The sequence below is a fragment of the Chlorocebus sabaeus genome, chromosome 21 (assembly GCF_047675955.1).
Source record: "Chlorocebus sabaeus isolate Y175 chromosome 21, mChlSab1.0.hap1, whole genome shotgun sequence".
NCBI classification, from domain to species: domain Eukaryota; kingdom Metazoa; phylum Chordata; class Mammalia; order Primates; family Cercopithecidae; genus Chlorocebus; species Chlorocebus sabaeus.
In genome coordinates, this window is record NC_132924.1 from 112,988,761 (window position 1) to 113,010,623 (window position 21,863).

The 21,863-nt window shown below is 42.8% G+C and overlaps 1 protein-coding gene across 2 annotated transcripts in view; it reads left to right on the forward strand.

Annotated features, from left to right (window-relative positions):
* Positions 1 to 21,863, forward strand: part of TBXAS1 (thromboxane A synthase 1) — a 191,395-nt gene that overhangs the window by 87,038 nt on the left and 82,494 nt on the right. For both annotated transcript variants that reach the window (XM_037991157.2, XM_007983129.3), the window contains exon 5: positions 20,107 to 20,223. In XM_037991157.2, the coding sequence (XP_037847085.2) occupies positions 20,107 to 20,223 (117 nt within the window). The remainder of the gene's footprint in view (positions 1 to 20,106; positions 20,224 to 21,863) is intronic.

Here is a 21,863-nt window from a genome sequence, read left to right on the forward strand (position 1 = left end):
GAGCTGTAAGCATCCCATGAGGGATCCATAGAGCGTATTCGCTGGAGGTGGGGGTGATACAACAGGGAGCTCACTGACATACATCAACACTGAACAAATGTGTGAATTCAAATATCATCCTGTGAAATATTCTTTTCCAAACTCCAGAACACTGGCTGGAGCAGACTATGGGTTGGATCCAGAGCAGCAGTTCTTAACGTCATGCTTTCTCATTCACCATTTTTGGGGCACTGGAGTCTGTGCAATGTTGCTTCATCTTGCTCATTTTCCACATGGGCCTTGTAGGTCTCTATCAATGCCCTCAGTGCTTCCTGAAACTGCTCCGTGATGGTGCAGCCACAGCTTATCATTAAACCCAAATCAGTCTTCTTGGCATTTATAGAAGCTCAGTCATCCTGGTACATCAGGACTTGTATGTTTTTATTTAGATATTTTCAGTGAGCTTTTCTTTGCTGTCAGGTACAGTACCTAATGAAGTCATAGCGCAGCTCTTTTTCAAATATCTGTGGAAAGTGGAGCTGAGTCCACATGACTCAGCAGAAATGGTCACAATCAGAGGCAGAACTTCTTGTTCTTGGCCTCCTATCAAGGCCTAGAGTTCGGGAGCTGTGGGAAGGGTGATAAGAGGTAGGCTAGTCTTTGGCCCATGTTAGCTTGGTCTGGTCAGATGGGCATGTCAGGGATGTGTCAAAACACTAAGCCTACTGCCTTGGAGATGTGGGTTCTGGTCTGGAGTGGCAGCATGGAGTGCCATCCCTCAGGTCCTCATGAGTAACACAGAGGTCACCTCTCCAAGCACAGGTTGAGCCAGACCATTGACACACAAGAGGCACATCCAAAGCCATGCAATGGACGTGGTGGGCGGTTTTATCCAGAACCATCAACACCCAGCACCCTGGCTGCCCCAGGTTCAGCCTCTCAGGGGCTGCTTCACTCGCTCTCCACACAGCTGTGAACATTGCAGGATGAGTCACTGTGAAACCACAAACTCCTTAGCACTGGTGAAGATAACTAAAGTTATAGGCAAATTAGTTACTGGAAACCTTCCTGTCCTCTGTATCTGCACAAGCCTCCTATTCAAGGAAGAAAAGAGCATGTTGGCTCATTGTAGAGCTAATTGGCAAGGAAAGCTCAGTTCAGGGATACAGGTGGGTCAGACCCCCTTGTGTGGGGGCCACAGGGACCCGCCTGCTGGCACCCATTGAGGAGAGAGGGGGCCTCGGCAGACTTGCCATAAAACTGCTCCCCTTGAACTCGTTCCTACACTTGTAACCAGTACTTCTCCACTGACAGTTCTTGAAAACCGTTCACCTGGAGTTCCTGGTTCTCTTTCTTTTAAATCAAACATTGAGTAAATGAAGACACTCAGATGTTCAAACATGTGCAGCACGATTTAAGTTGTGAGAGTGGTTGCCATGCATGACCTAGGGAAGCTCTCATGGCTTCAGTCAAACCTTGCCAACTTTTTTTAGCTGTGCACTTCTTGAGAAAGGTCCACTCACATTACAGGTCTACAGCTCTGAGCAAGGCAGAAGTTCTTCCTGCAAGCACAAACAGACTGCAGAGGGCAGTGAAACCAGAAACACAGGTGTGCAACCTCATTTGCCTGCCCTCCTCTCTATTTTGAGGCCTTTTTGTTTTATGTGACCTCCCTCTCCTTCTCTCTCCCAATCTCCTTATAACACCCACTTTCTTCTTTTAATGTCCCCCTCTTCTAAGCCATAGCCCAGCGGTATGGCGAAAGGTCTTTGCTGTGCATAGGAAACCCTCCAGTCTGAACTGGAAGCTTCCTGTGGCAGGATGGGCTGCCCATTGGAATTCCCAGGTGACAGCCGCAATGGGATGCCTGTTCCCTGCAGGTCTCCCATTTCACCTGCTTTTCTAATGTCTGGACATGGCTAAGTCCTGGAAAAGCCAGATCCAGGGCATTACATTTAATCAGTACAACACACTGAGCTTCATTTCCAACATGGTAGCTAAGTTTTAATTCTAACATCTTTAAAAGTACTGAGTGTCTTGTGATGCCTTGGGAACGCAGGAATAGCATTAAGTGGTGTTGATTCTCAATGCTCAAATGTACTTCTCTCTGCCTTGCAGAGTTTTTTCTAAAATTTCAAGACCTTGTTGAAAATGATTTTATATTTTGTGTCTTACTAGACTCTTGGTTCAGCAGGAAGCTATCTTTATATATTCTTTTTAACAAAAAGAAATTAGTAAAAGCTTGCTCTGGTATTTATGCCATCTTGCCCTAACTTTTGTGGTGGCAGAAGTAGAAATAAGTGTGTAAACCAGGAGATTAATATCTACAATTTAGGCATGAGAATAGAGAAATAAACCATAAAATCAATTCTTGTCTCTCAATGAATATATTCCAGAACATTCCATGGAAGTCAAGTCACTGCGTCCTGATTCTCCCTGTCTTTCTCTGCCCCAATCTCCTTCTTATGACATTCCTTTTCTTCTTCCCATTTCCCCTCTTCTAAGCAATAGCCCAGTAGTATGGTGAAATGTCTTTGATTTTAGTTTAAAGAAATGAAATCAGATTCCGGATTTACTACCTCTTATTAGTTGAGTGGCCTTCAGACAATCCTTTAACCTCCTGATTCTCAGTTTCCTCCTGTGTAAAATACGTTAGACTAGCTAATCCCTAAGGTCTGTTTGATGCCCATTTCATGTGACCGTTGGCAGCCACAGGGAGCCACAGAGTCCCACCAGCGTCCCACAGAGCCACTTAGAGTTTCAGGTACAGGGAACAAGCTCCCTCTTAGGCCCCCTCAGGAAAATTTCTTCTCGCAGCCAAGCATGTCAAGTGCGATATCAGGAACACCCTTGTCCTCGTTGAACACTGCTTCTGGCCAGAAACTCTGCTGAGATCTGTTGGAGAGTTTCCTCCAAAGATAAGAGTTAACAAGCCCCCGGATTCCCTTCCCTGCTCAGGAGGGGCCCTCGCTGCCGGCTGTCAGGCTGATAGAAGCACAGTTCTGAGCGCCTGGCTTCCTCCTCCTCCCCAGTGGATAAAATGCTGGAACTCTGTCAGGCAGGACTGCCATGATTAGAAGAGGCCCCTTTCCAGTAGCTGAAGCTGACTAGGCAGATAGAGCCCAAATTTGTTTTTAGCCACCACATGCCCCTGAGTTGACCCGTCGAGTGGTGGACACATCTCACAACCTCACCTGCAGGCCATTCTCTCAGGCCAGTCACACTCTCCTGCAGAGAGAGGGAAGAGGATATCATCTCTATGACCACCTTCTACCGGCAGAGGGAATGAATGAAAACCGACATGTAGAATAGTAAGACCACTACCATTTTCATTTTCGGTATTTTTTTTATATTTTAGTTTTTTTATACTGTATTTTTGGTGAAAGGAACACCTTTACTATTTCAAACCACCAAAATAGAAGCCCTATTTTGTTCAAATCTTTGTACAGCCAGATAGCGATAGACATAAATTGAAAATAGCCTCAAGTATAGAATCTGGGTTTATCCAAGTGACAGAATTCTTGAGTCTCAGTTGATTATAATATAATGAGGGGCAGTACCAGGTCTTTCATGTCTCCAGGTGGGAAGGGGACAAGTTGCACAGCGGCTGTCCTCATCCGTGCCTAGTTGTGTGAGAATTAGAAACAATGTTTGTAACAGTGGTACCTAGGCTTTGTGACCGTGGTCCTCTTTTCGATATGAATGTTTTTGCAGCCCAGTTGGCATAAACAAGTTGACTCTCTCTACTCGCATTATAAGCACTGAGGTATAACACTATCTCTTGGAGTCCTTAGAAGCACCTCATCCTATTCAGCTGGCCCCTCAGCCCGTGTAACTGTTTCAGAACTGTTGATCATCTCTCAAGGCATCCCAGAGATCATTTAGATCTTGAGTCCATGTTCTTGCTTGTTCTAGAACACAAGAAAACATTTTGGGCTATAGCTTCATATTCTGTCATGCCTTTCATCCCTTTCTCCCGATAATACATGAACTCAGTTACAGCAGAAATGCATTCCATGTGTTTGCAACACTCTGGAAGGAGCCAGTGGTTCTTGTGTGGCTTTACCAGGCCAATTGAGAATCACTGGGCTGGCCCATGAGAAAACTTCAGTAAGTGGCTGCTGTCTTCAAGCACCCATGGAATGCCGAGGTGTCGGTTTTCTTCAATAACCTGCTCCTCAGGGCAGGGTTTCCTAATTGCTGGAGAATGACCCAAGAGTTGATGAAACAATGTGAAAAGGACTGTGTTTGCTGTAAGATGGACAAGTATTGGTGATAGGCCACCCCATTCCCACCCTCCATTCTTTGTCTTGATTGTTCCAGTGCCAGTACAGCACCTGGCACACAGTAGTCACTCCATATGCACAGCATAATCGCAGACACCACTCAGAGCTGAGCATGCACAGCCCTAAACATAAAGTGCAGCAAACCCAGCTCAAGATCGTTGAAAATAGCAGCCATTCATCTCCTGCTGTGGGATTGCCAGGGAGGGCCAGAGACTGTGGTCTTGACACATTCTGTGCGGAGTTCATCCACATCTTCCTAAATGCCCAAGGCATGGCTATTTGGTGCGGAGCAAGTAAAGACAACGAGGGGCTCCTCTGCTGGGTTTTCTGTCCCCCTCTGGCTGCCAGCACTAATCTACCCTTTGAAGAGAGGCAGAAGGGGCAAAGTTCAACCACACCTTCCTCTCTTACCTGTTATCACCCCTCTAATGATATTTCACTCTCTCTGCTCACCTTCTCCTTCCTGCCTCTTTTAGGAGGTGGGAACCAAAGGGCCCATAGGCCCTGAAAGGGGCCACCCTTTGAAGGAGGACACATGACCACATGTGTCTCCTTTGATATCCTAATGGGATCCATGTTAAAAAAGGAAGTTTTTAACCTGGTCTCAGAGGACACTTGCAAGAGATGCCGAGGAAGGCAGTGTGATCATCCCGAGTCAGGCAGCCTAACATGAGCATGTGAGAGAGAAACAGCAATCCACCCACAACGTGTGCTCATCAAAGGGCGGCAACCCCAGTTACCTGCTTGAGATTAAAAACCCAAATTAAAACAGGGTCAAAGGATTCCTGCCAGCTCTTAACACCTCTCTTAAAATGTGGCCACTGTCTGAAAATCATCATTTAGCTGATGAGGTCTAACTTCATTACGCGTCACAGTAGGACACTCCTTCCTGAGGCCGGACACTGCTCCCATGAGCGCAGTAGGACAGACCTCCTCTGTTCCTGACAGTGATAGCCCAATACAGCCTGACAAGCGAGTGCTCAATGAAGGTTCCCAGATCTTTTGAATGTGACTTTTTGCAGGTCAGGTTGCTTCCATCACATGCACTAAACAACTAAATTTTAAACCTAAATATGAAGCCTTATAATTAAATCTGTTCATTTTCATCTCGTTGGTGTTCATCCAGCATTCAAGTCTGTCCAAATTAAATGATTATTATCCCTTAGTATTTTTTAAATTGAAGTAACTTCCACACACAAATCTTGAGTGTAAAGCTCAATGTATTATTATGTATTTCCCTATGTGACCACCACCCAGATCAAGATACAAACATTTCCAGCACTCCAGAGGGTTCCCTCATGCCTCTTCTCAGTCAACCCATCCCTACCATCCAGAGGAAACCACTGCTCTGACATCGATTTGTATAGATTTCTTTTTTCCTGCTGTTGAACTTCACGTAAATGTAAACTTGAAGTATGTGTCCTTTCGTTCTGGCAACATAATGTCTGTAAGAGTCATCCACACCATGTATTAAGATTAATATAGCCAGGTGTGGTGGCTCAGTCTTGTAATCTCGTACCTTGGGAGGCTGAGGCAGGAAGATTGCTTGAGCCCAGGAATTCAAGACTGGGCTAGGCAACAAAGTGAGACCCCTGTCGCTATTTAAAAAAAAATTTAAAAATTAGCCAAGCGCTGTGGTGTGTGCCTGTAGTCCCAGGTACTCAGGAGACTGAGGGAAGAGAATGCCTTGATCCTAGGAATTTGAGGCTATAGTGAGCTATGATCATGCCATTGCACTGCAGCCTGGGGACAGAGCAAGACCGTGAACATAGTTTGCATTTTTCATTGCTATGTAGCATTCCAATGTATAGAAACACCACAATCTATTCCTCTGACAGTAAACATTTAGGTTTCCAGTTTTTTGCTATTATCAGTTAGGTTAATATATCAACAGGCATTTATGAAAACTTAGGAGTGGCATTGCTAACCCACGAGAGTAGGTGCGTGGTGGATTTTTGTATATACTGCCAAACAGTTTTCCAAAGTGGTTGAGCCAATTTATACTCCCATAAAGTGGAGTTCTAGTTGTTCCAATCTTAGCCAGCACTTTCATCTTGCCATTATTTTTCATAATAACTATTCCAGGGGCTGGATCGTAGTGATATCTCACTGCAGTTTTAATTTGTGTTTATCTGGTGACCACGACGTTGAGAACTTTTTCTTTTCTTTTCTTTTCTTTTTTTTTGTTTTTAAGATGGAGTTTCACTCTTGCTGCCCAGGCTGGAGTGCAATGGTACAATCTCGGCTCACCACAACCACCGCCTCCTGGGTTCAAGCGATTCTCCTGCCTCAGCCTCCCGAGTAGCTGGGATTACAGACATGCACCACCATGCCCAGCTAATTTTTGTATTTTTAGTAGAGATGGAGTTTCTCCATGTTGGTCAGGTTGGTCTCGAACTCCCAACCTCAGGTGATCTGCCCGCCTCGGCCTCCCAAAGTGCTGGGATGACAGGCGTGAGCCACCACACCCGGCCGAGAACTTTTTCATTTGCTCTCTGGCCATTTGAGTAGTCTCCTTTACAATGTGCCTGTTGAGTCTTTGCCCCTCCCCCACTGTTATTTTAAGGTGTTTGACTTTTTCTGATTGACTTGTTGCTCTTTGTGTGTTCTGCCCTGCGTCTTTTGTCAGATAAACGTGTTGTGAATATCTTCTCCCAGTCCATGGTGTGTGTGTTATATTTCTTAATATCCTTTGCTAATAAAGTCCAATTTATCAAAATCTTCTTCTGTGGTATTGCTTTTGGTATTCTCTTTAAGAACTCTTGCCTTATATACAAGGTCACAAAGATATTCTCTTGGAAGCATCATGGTTCTGCCTTTCACTATTGGGACTATGATCTATCTCCAGTTAACTTTTGTGTATAGAGTAAGGTATGGATCAAGGCTCATTTTTTTTTTCTCTGTATTGATATCCAATTGCCCCAGTACCATTGTTGAAAAGACCACCCATTTCCCCCTGAATTGAACAGCACCTGTGTCATGAATCAAGAGATCGTATGTGTGAGTCTACTTCTGGACTCTAGTCCAGTTCATTGGTCTTTTTGTTTATCCCTGCACCAATATCACGATATCACACTCTCTTAGGGGTAGTATAGCTCTGTCATCGATCTTGAAAGATGGCAGTGTGGCCAGGCACCGTGGCTAACACCTATAATTTTGGGGAGGCCAAGGTGGGGGAATTGTTTGAGGCCAGGAGTTTGAGACCAGCCTGGGTAACATACCTGTCTCTACTAAAAAAAAAAATGGTTCTAATTAGCCAGGCATGGTGGCGCGCACCTGTAGTCCCAGCTACTCAGAAGGCTGAGGTGAGAAAATTGCTTAAGCCCAGGAGGTGTAGGTTGCAGCGAGCCATGAGTCTGCCACTGCACTTCAGCTTGAGCAACAGAGTGAGACCCTGTCCGAGAGAGAGAGAGAGAGACAGAGACAGAGAGACAAAGAGAGAGAGACAGAGAGAGAGATAGCAGTGTAAATTCTCGTGGTTATTCTAGTTCTTTCGGTTCCATATATATGTTTACAGGAATCAGCTTGTCAATTTTTTACATGTTTTTAATTTTTAATTTTTATGAGTATGTAGTAGGTGTATACATTTATGGGGTATACGAAATATTTTGATACACGCATGCAATGTGTAATAATCACATCAGGGTAAATGGGGTGTCCATCATCTCAAGCATTTTTCCTTTCTTTGTGTTACAAACAATCCAATTATAATCTTTTATTTTCTTGCCCTGTCTTATGGTGCTGATCTTTTGGTTACTTTAAAACATACAAATAAATTGTTATTGACTATAGTCACCAAATACTAGCTCTTATTCATTTTTTCTATTTTTTTTTCCATCCATTAACCATCCCCACCTCCCCCGACACTCTTTCACTACTCTTCCCAGCCTCTGGCAACTATCATTCTACTATCTCTATGAGTTCAATTGTTTTAATTTTCAGCTCCTACAAATAAGTGAGAACATGCCAATTTTGTCCTTCCGTGCCTGGCTTATTTCATTTAACAAAATGACCTCCAATTCTATCCACGTTGTTGCAAATGACAGGCTTTTATTCTTTTTTATGGCTGAATTGTACTCCCATTGTATATATGTACCACGTTTTCTTTATGCAGTTGTCTGTTAATGGACACTTAGGTGCTTCCAAATTTGGCTCTTGTGAACAGTGCTGCAATAAACATGGGTGTGCAGATATCTCTTTGATACACTGATTTCCTTTCTTTGGGGTATATACCTAGCAGTGGGATTGCTGGATCATATGGTAGCTCTATTTTTAGTTTTCTTAGATTTTTGAGGAGCCTCCAAACTGTTCTCCGTAGTGATTGTCCTAATTTACATTTGCACCAACAGTGTATGTGGGTTCCCTTTTCTCCATGTCCTTGGCAGCATGTGTTATTGCGTGCCTTTTGGCTATAAGCCATTTTAACTGGGGTGAGATGATATCTCTTTGTAGTTTTGATTTGCATTTCTCTGATGACCAGTGATGTTGAGTACCTTTTCATTTGCCTGTTTGCCTTTTGTATGTCTTTTTTCTTTTAACTGTCTATTCAGATCTTTTGCACGTTTTTTAATAGGATTATTAGATTTTTTTCCTGTAGAGTTGTTTGAGCTCCGTCTATATTCTGGTTATTATTCCCTTGCCAGATGGGTAGTTTGCAAATACCTCCTCCCAGTCTGTGGCTTGTCTCTTCACTTTGCTGATTGTTTCCTTTGCTGTGCAGAAGCTTTTTAACTTGATGCAATCTCATTTTCCCTTTTTTGTGTTGGTTGCCTGTGCTTGTGGGGTATTACTCAAGAAATCTTTGCCCAGTTCAATGTCCTAGATATTTTCTCAAGTGTTTTCTTTTAGTAGTTTCATAGTTTGAAGACTCATATTTAAGTCTTTAATCCATTTTGATTCAGTTTTTGTATATGGTGAGAGATAGGGGTCTAGTTTCATTATTCTTCATATGGATATCCACTTTTCCCAGCACCATTTATTGAAGAGACTATCCTTTTCTCAATGGTTCTTCTTGGCATCTTTGTCAAAATGAGTTCACTGTAGATGTATGGATTTGTTTGTGGGTTTTCTATTCTATTCCATTGGTCTATGTGTCTAGTTTTATGCTAGAGCCATGCTATTTTACTTACTATAGTTCTGTCATATAATTAGAAGTCAAGTAATGTGATTCCTCCAGTTCTGTTCATTTTGCTCAGGATGGCTTTGGCTATTCTGGGTCTTCCGTGGTTCCATACGTATTTTGGCATTGTTTTTTCTATTTCTGTGAGGAATGTCACTCTTTTGATAGAGATTGCATTGAATCTATAGATTGTTTCAGGTAATATGGACATTTTAACAATATTGATTCTTCCAATTCATGAATATGAATATCTTTCCATTTTTTTGTATGTCTTCAATTTCTTGTGTCAGTGTTTTACAGTTTTCATTGTAGAGATCTTTTACTCCTTCAGTAAAGTTAATTCCTAAGTATTTCATTTTATTTGTAGCTATTGTAAATTAGATTGCTTTCTTGGTTTCTTTTTCAGATTGTTCACTGTTGGCATATAGAAATGCTACTGATTTTTGTATGTTGATTTTGTACCCTGCAACTTTACTGAATTCTTTGTAAGTTGATTTTGTACCCTGCAAATTTACTGAATTCATTTATGAGATCTAATAGCTTTTTGGTGGAATCTTTAGGTTTTTCTAAATATAAGATCATATCATCTGCAAACAGAGATAATTTGACTTCTTCCTTTCCAATCTGGATACCTTTATTTCATTCTCTTGCCTGATTACTCTAACTAGGACTTCCAGTACTATGTTGAATAACAGTGGTGAAAGTGGGCATCCTTGTCATGTTCCAGATCTTGGAGGAAAGGTTTTTAGTTTTTCCCCATTCAGTATGATACTGTGGGTCTGTTGTAAATGGCTTTTATTACGTTGATTGATGATCCTTCTATGCTCTTTTTTTAGGGTTTTTATTATGAAGGGACATTGAATTTTTCCAATTTATTGGCATACAGTTGCCCATAGTAGCTGCTAATGATCCTTTGAGTATCAGTTATAATGTCTCTTTTTTCATCTCTGATTTTATTTACTTGAGCCTTCTTTCTTCTTTTCTTAGTCTGGCTAAAGGTTTGTCAATTTTGTTTATCTTTTCAAAAAATCAACTTTTTTTGTCGATCTTTTGTATTGTTTTCTTCATTTCAATTTCATTTGTTTCTGCTCTGATCTTTATTCTTTCTTTCTTTTTTTTTTTTCCTACCAACTTTGGCTTTAGCTCTTGCTTTTCTAGTTCTTTAAGATGTATCATTAGGTTGTTTATTTGAATTTTTCTACTTTTTTTGCTGTAGTTCACTTATAACTATAAATCTTCCTCCTAGTACTGCTTTTGTCATATCCCATTGGTTTTGATACATTGTGTTTCCATTATAATTTGTTTCCAGAAATTTTTCAATTTCTCTCTTAATCTCTTCATTGACACAATGGTCATTCAGGAACATTGTTTAATTTCCATGTGTTCATATAGTTTCCAAAATTCCTCTTCTTATTGATTTCTAGTTTTTTTCTGTTTGTTTGTTTTGGTTTTTTCTTTTTGAGACAGTCTCACTCTGTCACCCAGGCCGGAGTGCAGTGGCGTGATCTCAGCTCACTGCAACCTCTGCCTCTCAGGTTCAAGCAATTCTCATGCCTCAACCACCCAAGTAGCTTGGATTACAGGTGTGAACCACCACACCCGGCTATTTTTTATTTTTTATTTTTATTTTTACTTTTTTCATAGAGACAGGATTTCACCATGTTGGCCAGGCTGGTCTCAAACTCCTGGCCTCAAGTGCTCTGCCTGCCTCAGCCAAAGTTCTGGGATTATAGGCATGAGAATAGACACACTTTTGTGTATCTATTGTGTGTTTTTAGATTTGAGGTTATCGTAGTTATCGTAGTTTGCAAATAATCTTGTAACCCATTATTTTAAACTGATGACAACTTAACATGGATTGCATAAACAAACAAAAATAAAACTAATAAAAACTCTACACTTTAACATCATCTTCCCACTTTTTAACTTTTTCTTGTTTATATCTTATTGTACTGTCTACATCTTGAATAGTTGCTGTAGTTATTATTTTCAATTGGTTCATCTTTTCATCTTTCTACTTAAGATATTAGTAGTTTACACAACACAACTACAGTACCATAATAATCTTGTTAAGTTTTGAAGAATTGACATCGTAACAATATTGAATTTTCCAAACTATGAATGTGGAACCTCTATATATTTAGGTATTTTAAATTTATCTTAGCAATATTTTATAGTTCCAGACTACAGGTCTTTTGTACATCCTTAGCCAAATGTATTTGTAGGTATTTAATAGTTTTACTGTTATTGTAAGTTGCATTTTTAAAACGTCGTTTTTCAGTAGTTTGTTGCCCGTGTGTAGAAATAAATTTTTGTATATTAAATTTGTATCCAACAATATTTTTAAGCTCAATATTGAATCTAGAAGTGTATTTATAGATATTTCTCAAATCTTTATGTTATACAATCATGTTATCTACAAAGAAATACAGTTTTACTTCTTCCATTCCAATTTTTACAAATTTTATTTATTTTTCTTGCCTAATGACCTCTCTATGATGTCAAATACAAGTGTAATAATGGACATACTTATCTTGTTTCCAGCCTCAGAAAATGTTAACCATTTCACTGTTAAATATAATGTTAACTGCAAGTGTTTTTGTAAATGTCATTTTTAGGTGAAGGAAGTCTCCTTATATTGATAGTTCACTGAAAGTTGTTATTATGAATAGGTGTAACTTTTTAGCAATATTTTTCTGCATCTCTTGAGATTGTATGTGTTTTTCTCTTTTATTCTGTTAATGCAACAAGTTACATTGATTTTCAAAGTTGCATTCTTGGAATAAGTCCCACTTGGTCTTAATGAATTATTCTTGTAATTTATCACTGAATTATATTAGCTAATATTTTGTTTACAACTTTTCTGTCTGTGTTCACGAGTGACATTGGCTTATAATTTTTCTTTCTTGTAAGTCTTTATCTGGTTTGGGGCTCAGTTTATGCTGGCTCATGGGATGATCCAGATTAATGTTAAATCATGACTCTGCACATTAATTATTCTCAGCTGTGATTTCTGCAGATCAGTAGTTCATTATGAAAATAACAAATGAAATGTTCAATTGGACTGGGATAAGTGTAGAAATCTGTGGGTCTCTATTTGATTACAGATTAATAGAGTTTTATTTGTCTTTTGTGTTCTATTAGCCATGAAACCACCAACCTGTTGCTTCTCCTCTTTCCCCATAAGATTGTCCTTGGAAATCACAAAACGTTTTGCTTCCCACATCCATAGACCTGTCCCTATGGAAGGAAAAAAAAGAATGAGTAAATATTACTTATCAGTGAACTTGCCCCTAAGGATCACTTTTTTAAGAAATCTTTTAAAAATGGGAGTAAGCTGTTATCTGCACGAAGTCCTTGGGGTGAAGTCCAGTCAATAAGGCTTCCCTCAGGAGATGTTCTCAAAACTGTGTTCATGAAAGTGAATAGGAGTTAGCAGGCAAAGGAGAAAGGAGGTTGGAGAGGGATCTAGAGTTTCAGAGAAAGAGAAAAACAGCTCAGGAGAAGGACCAGACCCTAGAGAGATGACATAGTCAAGGGTCTAACGGAATAACACGACATCATCTCAACACCATGTGCCAAGGACTGTCCTGAAAGCTGTGTTATAAATAAAGTTTTGGTGCTGCAAAAGAAATAGCACACGAATATAAAATTTTCTTTTTAGTTCTCAGCAAGGCAAGTTACTTCTATAGAAGGGTGTGCCCTTACAGATGGAGCAATGGTGAGCGCATACTTGGACAAGGGAGGGAAAGGGGTTCTTATCCCTGACGCACATGGCCCCTGCTATTGTGTCCTTCCCCTATTGGCTGGGATTAGACCGCACAGGCTAAACTAATTCTGATTGGCTAATTTAAAGAGAGTGATGGGGGTGAGTGGTTTGGCGGGAAAAATGGCTATGATAGAACAGGTAATCGGAATGAGTCAGGCTAGAGCAGGTAATCAGAATGAGTCAGAGTGGAGCAGGTGATTGAAGTGAATCAGGGTGGAGCAGGTAATCGAAAAAGGTTGCTTTGTGAGGAAGTTTAAAAGTAGAAGGCAAAGAATTGAACATACTGACATACTGATTCTTTGAAAAGAAATTTAGAACTCATATCTAATAGCTGTAAATGTATTAACTGCATTCATCATTACGATTGCTCAGTCCAAAACCCTTGGAGTCATCCTTGACTCCTGTCTTTCTCTCTCCCACCTCACATCCAGTCCATCAGGAAATCCTGTTGGCTCTACCTTCAAAGCATGCCAAGCTGATCATTTCTCCCCTATCTGTGTCCAGCTCCCTGGCCTGAGCCTCCACCCCTGCTCTCTCCTGGCCACTGTGCTTCCTCCTGATGGCTCTACCTGCCTCCATCCTGGCTCTTCACCGTTGATTCTCAACACCTAACAGCGAGATTCTTTAAAACAGAAGTCAGCTCAGATATGTCTCTGTTCGAAACTCTGCTATGACCACCTGTGTCATATGGAGTAAAAATCCTAGCAAGGTTCTGGAGGCCCTCCACACACAGGCCCCCATGCCCTCTCTGGCCTGCCTCCATCCCTCCCCTCCAGCCGTGCCACGTCCCTGAGGGTCCTCACGCACATGATGCCTTTGCTGTAATGGTTCCCATGCCCACCAAACCCCCAGCTCCTTCGAGGCTTTGCACAAATCTCACCTATGTAGGAGCCCAGTGCCAACTGACCAATTTAATAACATGCCTCGCCCCATCCCACTGTACCGTCCAGTGTATTTCTCGTGCTTATTGTCCACCTTCTCCCACTAGAATGCAAGCTCTGTGAGGACACAGAGCTTCGTTTTGTTTACAGATGTATCCTCAGCACCTAAATTAGGGCCTAGCACATACCAGGCACTGAACAAATATTTGTGAAGTCAGTGAAGTCTCACAACTATCCTAAGAGGTTGGTAATGTTATTATCCCCATTTTACAAACTGAAACACTGTAGAGAGGTCAAACCAGAGAGGTCAGTCCTCAGAGTCACACGGGGCCAAGATTTGAACCCAGGCATCTGACTGTAGAGGCAATGTTCTTACCACTGCATTATCCTGCCCATCCCAGAGTAGCAAATGCAACCCAAGCTTCCAGAAAGCCCTGTGACTTCCAACTCTATAAGGGATTGGGAAGTTAAGGAACTCCTTTGGGCTTTGTGTTCAGAAAGGGATGGGGAACTGGCCAGCACATACCAGGCCTCATAAACCAAGTTAGGGAGTTTGCATGAGGATATGACTAGATTTGTCTTTAAAAAGATCCCACTGACTACAGGGTGGAGTACGGATGGGTGTGACAAGGCTGAGGGCAGGGAAATCAGTTAGGGGCTGAGATAATGGTGACCTCAGCCAGGGTGGCGGCTGTGGAGATGGAGAGAGTTGGCCAATCAAAGAGAGCTTTAATAGTTGTGACTGACAAGATTGTCGTTCAGAGAGAACAACTCCCAGGTTTGAGGTTTGGGTTAGTTTCAGTTTTTCAAACTTTTTTGACTATGATCTACAGTAAGAAACACATTCACATTTTGACACAGAATACACACACACACACACGCACATACACACACATACACATACACACACGCATACACACACGCATACACACACACACGCACACACACATACACACACACACACGCACACACACATCTTGAACAAGTTCAACAACCACAAAATACTTTCCCTGACGTTAAATGCTCCTCTGTATTTTCTAATCTTGTCTATCTCTTGTCTCTTTGTCTCCTTTTTTTAAATGCTGGTTGCCACTCATGGCATTGATTTCATGACTGGTCACGGCCTGCCGTCTGGAAGCCCCTGACCAGAGAGTGGTTGGAGGCTTGGGACACAGCTAGGCTGACAGACAGGAGCCTAGAAAGCTATGTCCCTGGACCTCCTTTCTGCAGAGTCCCCTTCCTGCATGAAATGCACAGTCTGGCTTCCATCACACTTACCAGTCTTGTTACTCATTGAATTAGTCCATTTTTCACACTGCTGATAAAGACCTACCCGAGACTGGGCAATTTACAAAAGAAAGGGGTTTAATGGACTCACAGTTCCACGTGGCTGGCGAGGCCTCCCAAACATGGCAGAAGGTGAAAGGCACACCTCACATGGCAGCAGACAAGAGAAGAGGATCTGTTCAGGGAAACTCTCCTTTATAAAACCATCAGATCTTGTGAGACTTATTCACTGCCATGAGAACAACATAGGAAAGCCCTGATCCCATGATCCAATTTCCTCCCTCCACAGGTCCCTCCCACCACACGTGGGAATTGTGGGAGCTACAATTCAAGATGAGATGTGGGTGGGGACACAGCCAAACCACATCACTCATTCCTTTGGGGGAAATCCTTTGTCTCTTTCAAGGCATCTTTCAGTAAATCTAGACAATGAACATATGTGGAGAAGCGGGAGGTATGGAGGGGCATGGGAACTATTGTTGAATAGGCACAGAGTTTCACTTTTGCAAGATGAAAAAAGTTCTGTGGAGGAATGCTGGTGATAGTAGCACAACCATGTGAGTGTACTTAATACCACCAAACTGTACTCTTAAAAATGGTTAAGATGGGGCGCCTGTAGTCCCAGCTATTCGGGAGGCTGAGGCAGGAGAATGGCGTGAACCCAGGAGGCAGAGCTTGCAGTGAGCCGAGATTGTGCCACTGCACTCCAGCCTGGGCGACAGAGCGAGACTCCATCTCAAAAAAAAAAAAAAAAGAAGGTTAAGATGGTGAATTTTACATTACGTGTATTTTACCACAGTTTTTTAAATCAATGTGTAGGCAAACTAATAGAAAAAGAGTGTCTGCAGTGACTTTCCACACATGAAGTATCAGGGTTGAAAGACTTCTTGCAAGGCTTGTAGACCACACCCCCACTGCATGCTCAAGCCTTGGGTACAGGATTTCCAAGAAGTGGAACAGTCACCAGGAGTGTGAAGCTCATCGCTCAAGGCAGGTTATCTTATCTTTGAATAATTTTGTCTGTTGACTATTGGGATAGTTCTCCTTCAGATAAGCTGAAATTTTCCCCATAGTTTCCCCTATTAAACACAATTCCACTTCTCAAGATCACCAAAAAAACAAAACAAAACAAAAAAAAAACCCTAAATTCCCTCTCCCATGCAGTATGCATTCAATAAATATTTATTGGGCACATGCCTAAGTACCACTATCTGATCTTCCAAATCTTCTCTTTTTCAGTTTAAAATTCCAAAATCTGACAACTATTTCATATATGACATGATTCAATGTGCCCTCACCATCTGACTGCTCTTTTGAAATGATCAATTTCCTTTTAACGTGGGACATCTAGAAACGAAAAGAGGCCAGGCACAGTGGCTCATGCCTGTAATCCCAGCACTTTGGGAGACCAAGGTGGGAGGATCACTTGAGGCTAGGAGTTCAACATCAGCCTGGTCAACATAGTGAGACACCATCTCTACAAAAAAACTACAAAAAAAATCTGATATGGTGGCATGTGCCTCTAGTCCCAGCCACTCAGGAGACTGACAGGGTAGGATTGCTTGAGCCCGGAAGTTTGGGGTTCCAGTGGCCACGATCACACCAGTGCACTACTGCCTGGGTGACAGAGCAAGACCCTGTTTCAAAAAAAAAATAAAATATTTTCAGAAATAAAAGCATTATGATAACCAATAGCCCCAAATGATTTCATTAAAAAATGGAGGATTCTAATGGAATTTCCAGGCCCAGGGGAGCACAGTGTCATGGCAGGCTGGTGAGAAAGATACTTGAAGGCCATGCTGACATATTGCAAAGAGGAATACATTTGTCTTTCAGGTGCAAGAAAAAAATAGTGTAAATTCACCCTTAAGTCTTAAGGATAGGTACAAGATCCAGTCAGTCTTCACTCTTAGCTCTAATTTATTCCGTCTCATCAGCACCACGTAAACCATCACCCCACTTTCCTTGGAGTTAAATGCTTTATTCCATGTAGTGCGCCACAGGACTGCATCTTGCCACTACATACGTACACATAATGTGTGATTTCCTCCTCCAACTCTGGAACCTAAACAAATGGACTATGTTCCCCAAATTCCATAAAACCATAATTCTCTTGAGTGGCCATGGCGCTCCTAAAGAATTTCCTTCTAAATATAGAGAGGTATTCCTCTGCAGAAAAAATATCCCAGCATCTTGGTTCTAATATATAATTAACTCCCCTCTAGATACTTTGCAGTTATGTTTTATGGCTTATTTTGAGTGTTCATATTTTATCAGAAAATTATAATTTTCCTCTAAATAGGAGTTTTTACAAGGCTTTTGAATTCTGATGACTGGCTTCATGTTTCAGCTATAATTAAAACAGTGAAAAGAAATAGCGTCACCATGCAGCACACGTGGTTCTGAGACTGCTTGGGCCCCCAACCCCCTGTCTCCCCACACCCTGGAACCTGCAGGCTGGTGACACTCTGACCAATGGTGGGGGCTCCATTTTTTACCATTTAGTGGGACAGTTGGTTATAGAAAGAAGCAGAATGGCCTGGGAAGAAGGTATGAGGAGACCAAAGTGCTCACCTCAGAGAAGCCTCCCAACCATGTTCCCTACCGATGTCCCACCTTGCCCCATTTTCCCTCCAGGAAAATATACTTTCTCCAAGAAATACACTTTCCCTCCAGGAAAATTCACTTTCTGTCTAATTGTTAGCTTAAGAGTTTACTCTCTGCTTCCCCTCTACACTGCTAACTCATGAGGGCCAAAGCAGTCTTTTTCTTTTCTTTCTTTTTTTATTTTTTATTTTTGAGATGAAGTTTCATTCTTGTCCCCCAGGCTGGAGTGCAGTGGTGCGATCTTGGCTCACTGCAACCTCCGCCTCCCAGGTTCAAGTGATTCTCCTGCCTCAACCTCCTGAGTAACTGGAATTACAGGTACCTGCCACCACACCCAGCTAATTTTTGTATTTTCAGTAGAGACGGGGTTTCACCATGTTGGCCAGGCTGGTCTTGAACTCCTGACCTCAGGTGATCCACCCGCCTAGGCCTCCCAAAGTGCTGAGATTATAGGCGTGAGCCACCATGCCCAGCCGCAAAGTCTTTTTCATTCAAGACAGTATAGAAAACTTCTTGAGCCCTGTATTAGTTTACTAGGCTACTATACCAACCAACCATAGACTGGGGGTTTAAACAATAGAAATTGATTTTCCCACAGTGCTGGAGACCAGAAGCCTGAAGTCAAGGTGTCAGTAGTGTTGGTTTCTCCAGAGACCTCTCTCTTTGACCTGTGCATGGCTGTCTTCTCCCTATATCCTCACATGGTCTTCCCTCTGTGTGTGTCTCTGTCCCAATCTCCTCTTCTAATAAGCACCCCAGTCATGTTGGATTAGGACCCACCCTAATGACCTTATTTTACCTTAATTACCTCTTTTTTTGAGACAGAGTCTTGCTCTGTTGCCTAGGCTGGAGTGCATTAGTGCAGTCTCAGCTCACTGCAACCTCCGCCTCCTGGGTTTGAGCAATTCTCCCTGCCTCAGCCTCCCAAGTAGCTGGGATTACAGGTGCCTACCACCATGCCTGGCTAATTTTTGTATTTTTAGTAGACGGGGGGTTTCACCATGTTGGCCAGGCTGGTCTCAAACTCCTGACCTCAGGTGATCCACCTGCCTCGGCCTCCCAAAGTCCTGGGATTACAGGTGTGAGTCACCACTCCCGGCCTTAATTACCTCTTCAAAGACCTTATCTCCAAATACAGCCATCCCTCAGTATCTCATGGGATTGGTTCCAGTACCCACCCTTGCTCAGGACACCAAAATTTGTGGATGCATAAGTTTCTGATATAAAATGGCATAGTATTTGCATATAACCTACGCACATCCTTCTGTATGCTTTAAATCAACTTTGGATTACTTATAATACCTAATACAATACCTACACATCACTTCATGTACATGGATTCAATGTAGTTCTCTGTACAGGGCAAATTCAAGTTTTGCTTTTCGGAACTTGGTGAAATTTTTTCTGAATATTTTTGATTCAGTATTGGTTGAATCCACAGACGCAGAATGCCCAGATATAGAAGGCTGACTGCACAGTTACATTCTGTGGTTCTTGGGGTCAGGATTTAAATATATGAAGTTTGGGGTGGGGGGCCGAATTCATCCCATAACACAATATTAGGCTACCAACCACTGCTGGCTGACTAAGAAAAAAATGAATGACCGATAGAACACAGAAACATGATGGCAGGCACGCTCTTGGAAGCAGCTGTCCCAGCACATGCTTCTGAAGGCCTTTCTTTTTTCCCCCTTCCCTCTCCCTCAACCCGTACAACAAGGGTCCAGACGAGTGAGTCTGTCAACTCCGGGTCCAACCTAACCAATCCAGTCACACAAAACCCTGTGCCACGAAGTTCAGACATGATACTAATTACCAAGAAAGACTAGGCCATCTCCGGGAAGCGTGCCTTGTTTGTCTTCAGGGAATCCTCGCTCGGTAGGGGGACTGCAGAACACACAGAAGCCATTGAGTTGTGCCTATGATGATGACCACATCGTAGCAGGTACAACTGAGCCACCAGAGCTTGCCCATCTGCTCCCTCTGGGCCCTGGCCATGATTCTTTCTATCATTGCCTATGAGCCTTTATATTCTTCCTCTGTATCCTTGCAAGAGCAGCCTCCTAACTTGTTGGCCATCGATGGACTTTAACCAGGGTGTTTGTCATGGACCTGTATTGCCACCAAGGTGGCTTTGACTCTCTGAGTCCTGACCCTCTGCTTGTTACTTCCCAACAGGCGTCGGGTTTGGAGTTCAAGTCGGTAGCCAACAGCGTTCTGTTTTTACGTGACAAAAGATGGGAAGACGTCAGAGGTGCCCTGATGTCTGCTTTCAGTCCTGAAAAGCTGAACGAGGTAAGACATGAGAAATGCAAACTCTCTTCTCTTACGGAGCAGGTTTCTTCTCTCCAAATCGTGATGAGAGCCAGTTCATGTTGCATGACTTGCCCAGGTGACACATCGAAATGCCTTGCCCAATGGGACCTTCAGACCTCTCTATTATGCAGAAAGCACCACACCCTGTGTTGAGTTTCTTTCATTTCTCCAGCCTCCCACATCCCCAGTTGCCATAAATGAATTGTGAGTCAACAAGTACACAGGGCATTCGCCTGTGTCCAGAGATAAAGCTTGAGGCGCTTTGGGGACCCCAGGAGGAAACTGTAAGTGTCTGCTGGACTGTCATGCACAATGGATCACCTGGGGATCTGGCTCCAATGCAGGCTCTGACTCAAGAGGGCCAGGGTGGCTTAAGAGTCTGCGTTTATAACACCCTGCCAGGTAATTTCATTTCCGGACAGTGAACCACACTTTACATAGCAAGAAACTAGAGAACAGCATGAAACAAAAGGGAGTTGCCAATCGAATCTTAAATAGGGAGGTGATGGCAGTGAATGACTGGGGAGGAGTGGGCGATCATGGCAGGCAGGAACACCCAAGTTAACCTCCAGGCCAAGTTCAAGGGAAGGGCAGGCTCCACAAGATGCTACCAGCTCTCTAAGGCCCTGGACACTCTCTTTTCCCTGCTCAATGACCCACTCTTTCCTATCAGCTGTGCACCCAAAACCTGGTGTTTGAACGGCTCCAGACCGATGTCTCACACACAGATCCCGACTGCTGTGTTTTGTATCTGAGCCTGGCAGCTCAAAGCTGGTCTGGCTTTGGTGTTTGCTGTTCTGAATTCTGCAACCACAAGGGAGAGAGAACTTGAGCCCTTATGATATGAAGGGGCTAAGGGGCTTCTTTAGTTCCAGTCTTAGGTACACAGGCATCTCTAGAGCAAGGGAGTTTCCAAAGCTTGGCTGGAGTGCCCTGGGCTTCTGCCATCCACCCTGTCTGGATGTTCCAGAGTAGCCTGTCTTCAGTTCAATAAAAATGAAAGCTCCTTTTAGCTTAAGCTGAAGATGCTCACCCATATGGTCCTGATTGAATTCCTATAAATCTTCTGAAGTCCCCCAGAAGAGGAGGGAGTTCCACACCTCGTAATATCCAATTAAACACACTCAGAAACTAGTGAACCTCATTTTCAATGAGGTTTTGATTTGCATTTCCATGGGTAGCTGTTGGTGTTTGGGGGCAGAGCCTGTCTCTGTACGCAGCGCCAGCTCACACTCATAGCTCAGTCAGGTTCCAAGGGTTGCCTATTTAGACTAACACACTGCCTCTTCACCACATTCCTGCGAGATAAATACTGTCATACTTATTATTACTAACCTGGTTTACAGAGGAGGAAACTAGGCACAGAGAGATTCAGTAGCGTGCTCCCAGTCTCATAGCTAGTAAGCAGCAGAGCCAAAATCAGAGTCCAGCTCCAGAGCGCTCTTCGCGTCTCTGCCTGACCACTTGCTACCTCCATGTGATTTTCCAGTGGTGCTCGGAGGCCACCTAGGACTGTGCCAGGGGCTGTCTGGAGGGTGCAGGAAGGGGAAGTATAGCAAACGGGGCCTCGGTGGAAAGCTGGGGGGCGGGGGAGGGTCAGAAGCAACACTTCTCTATTT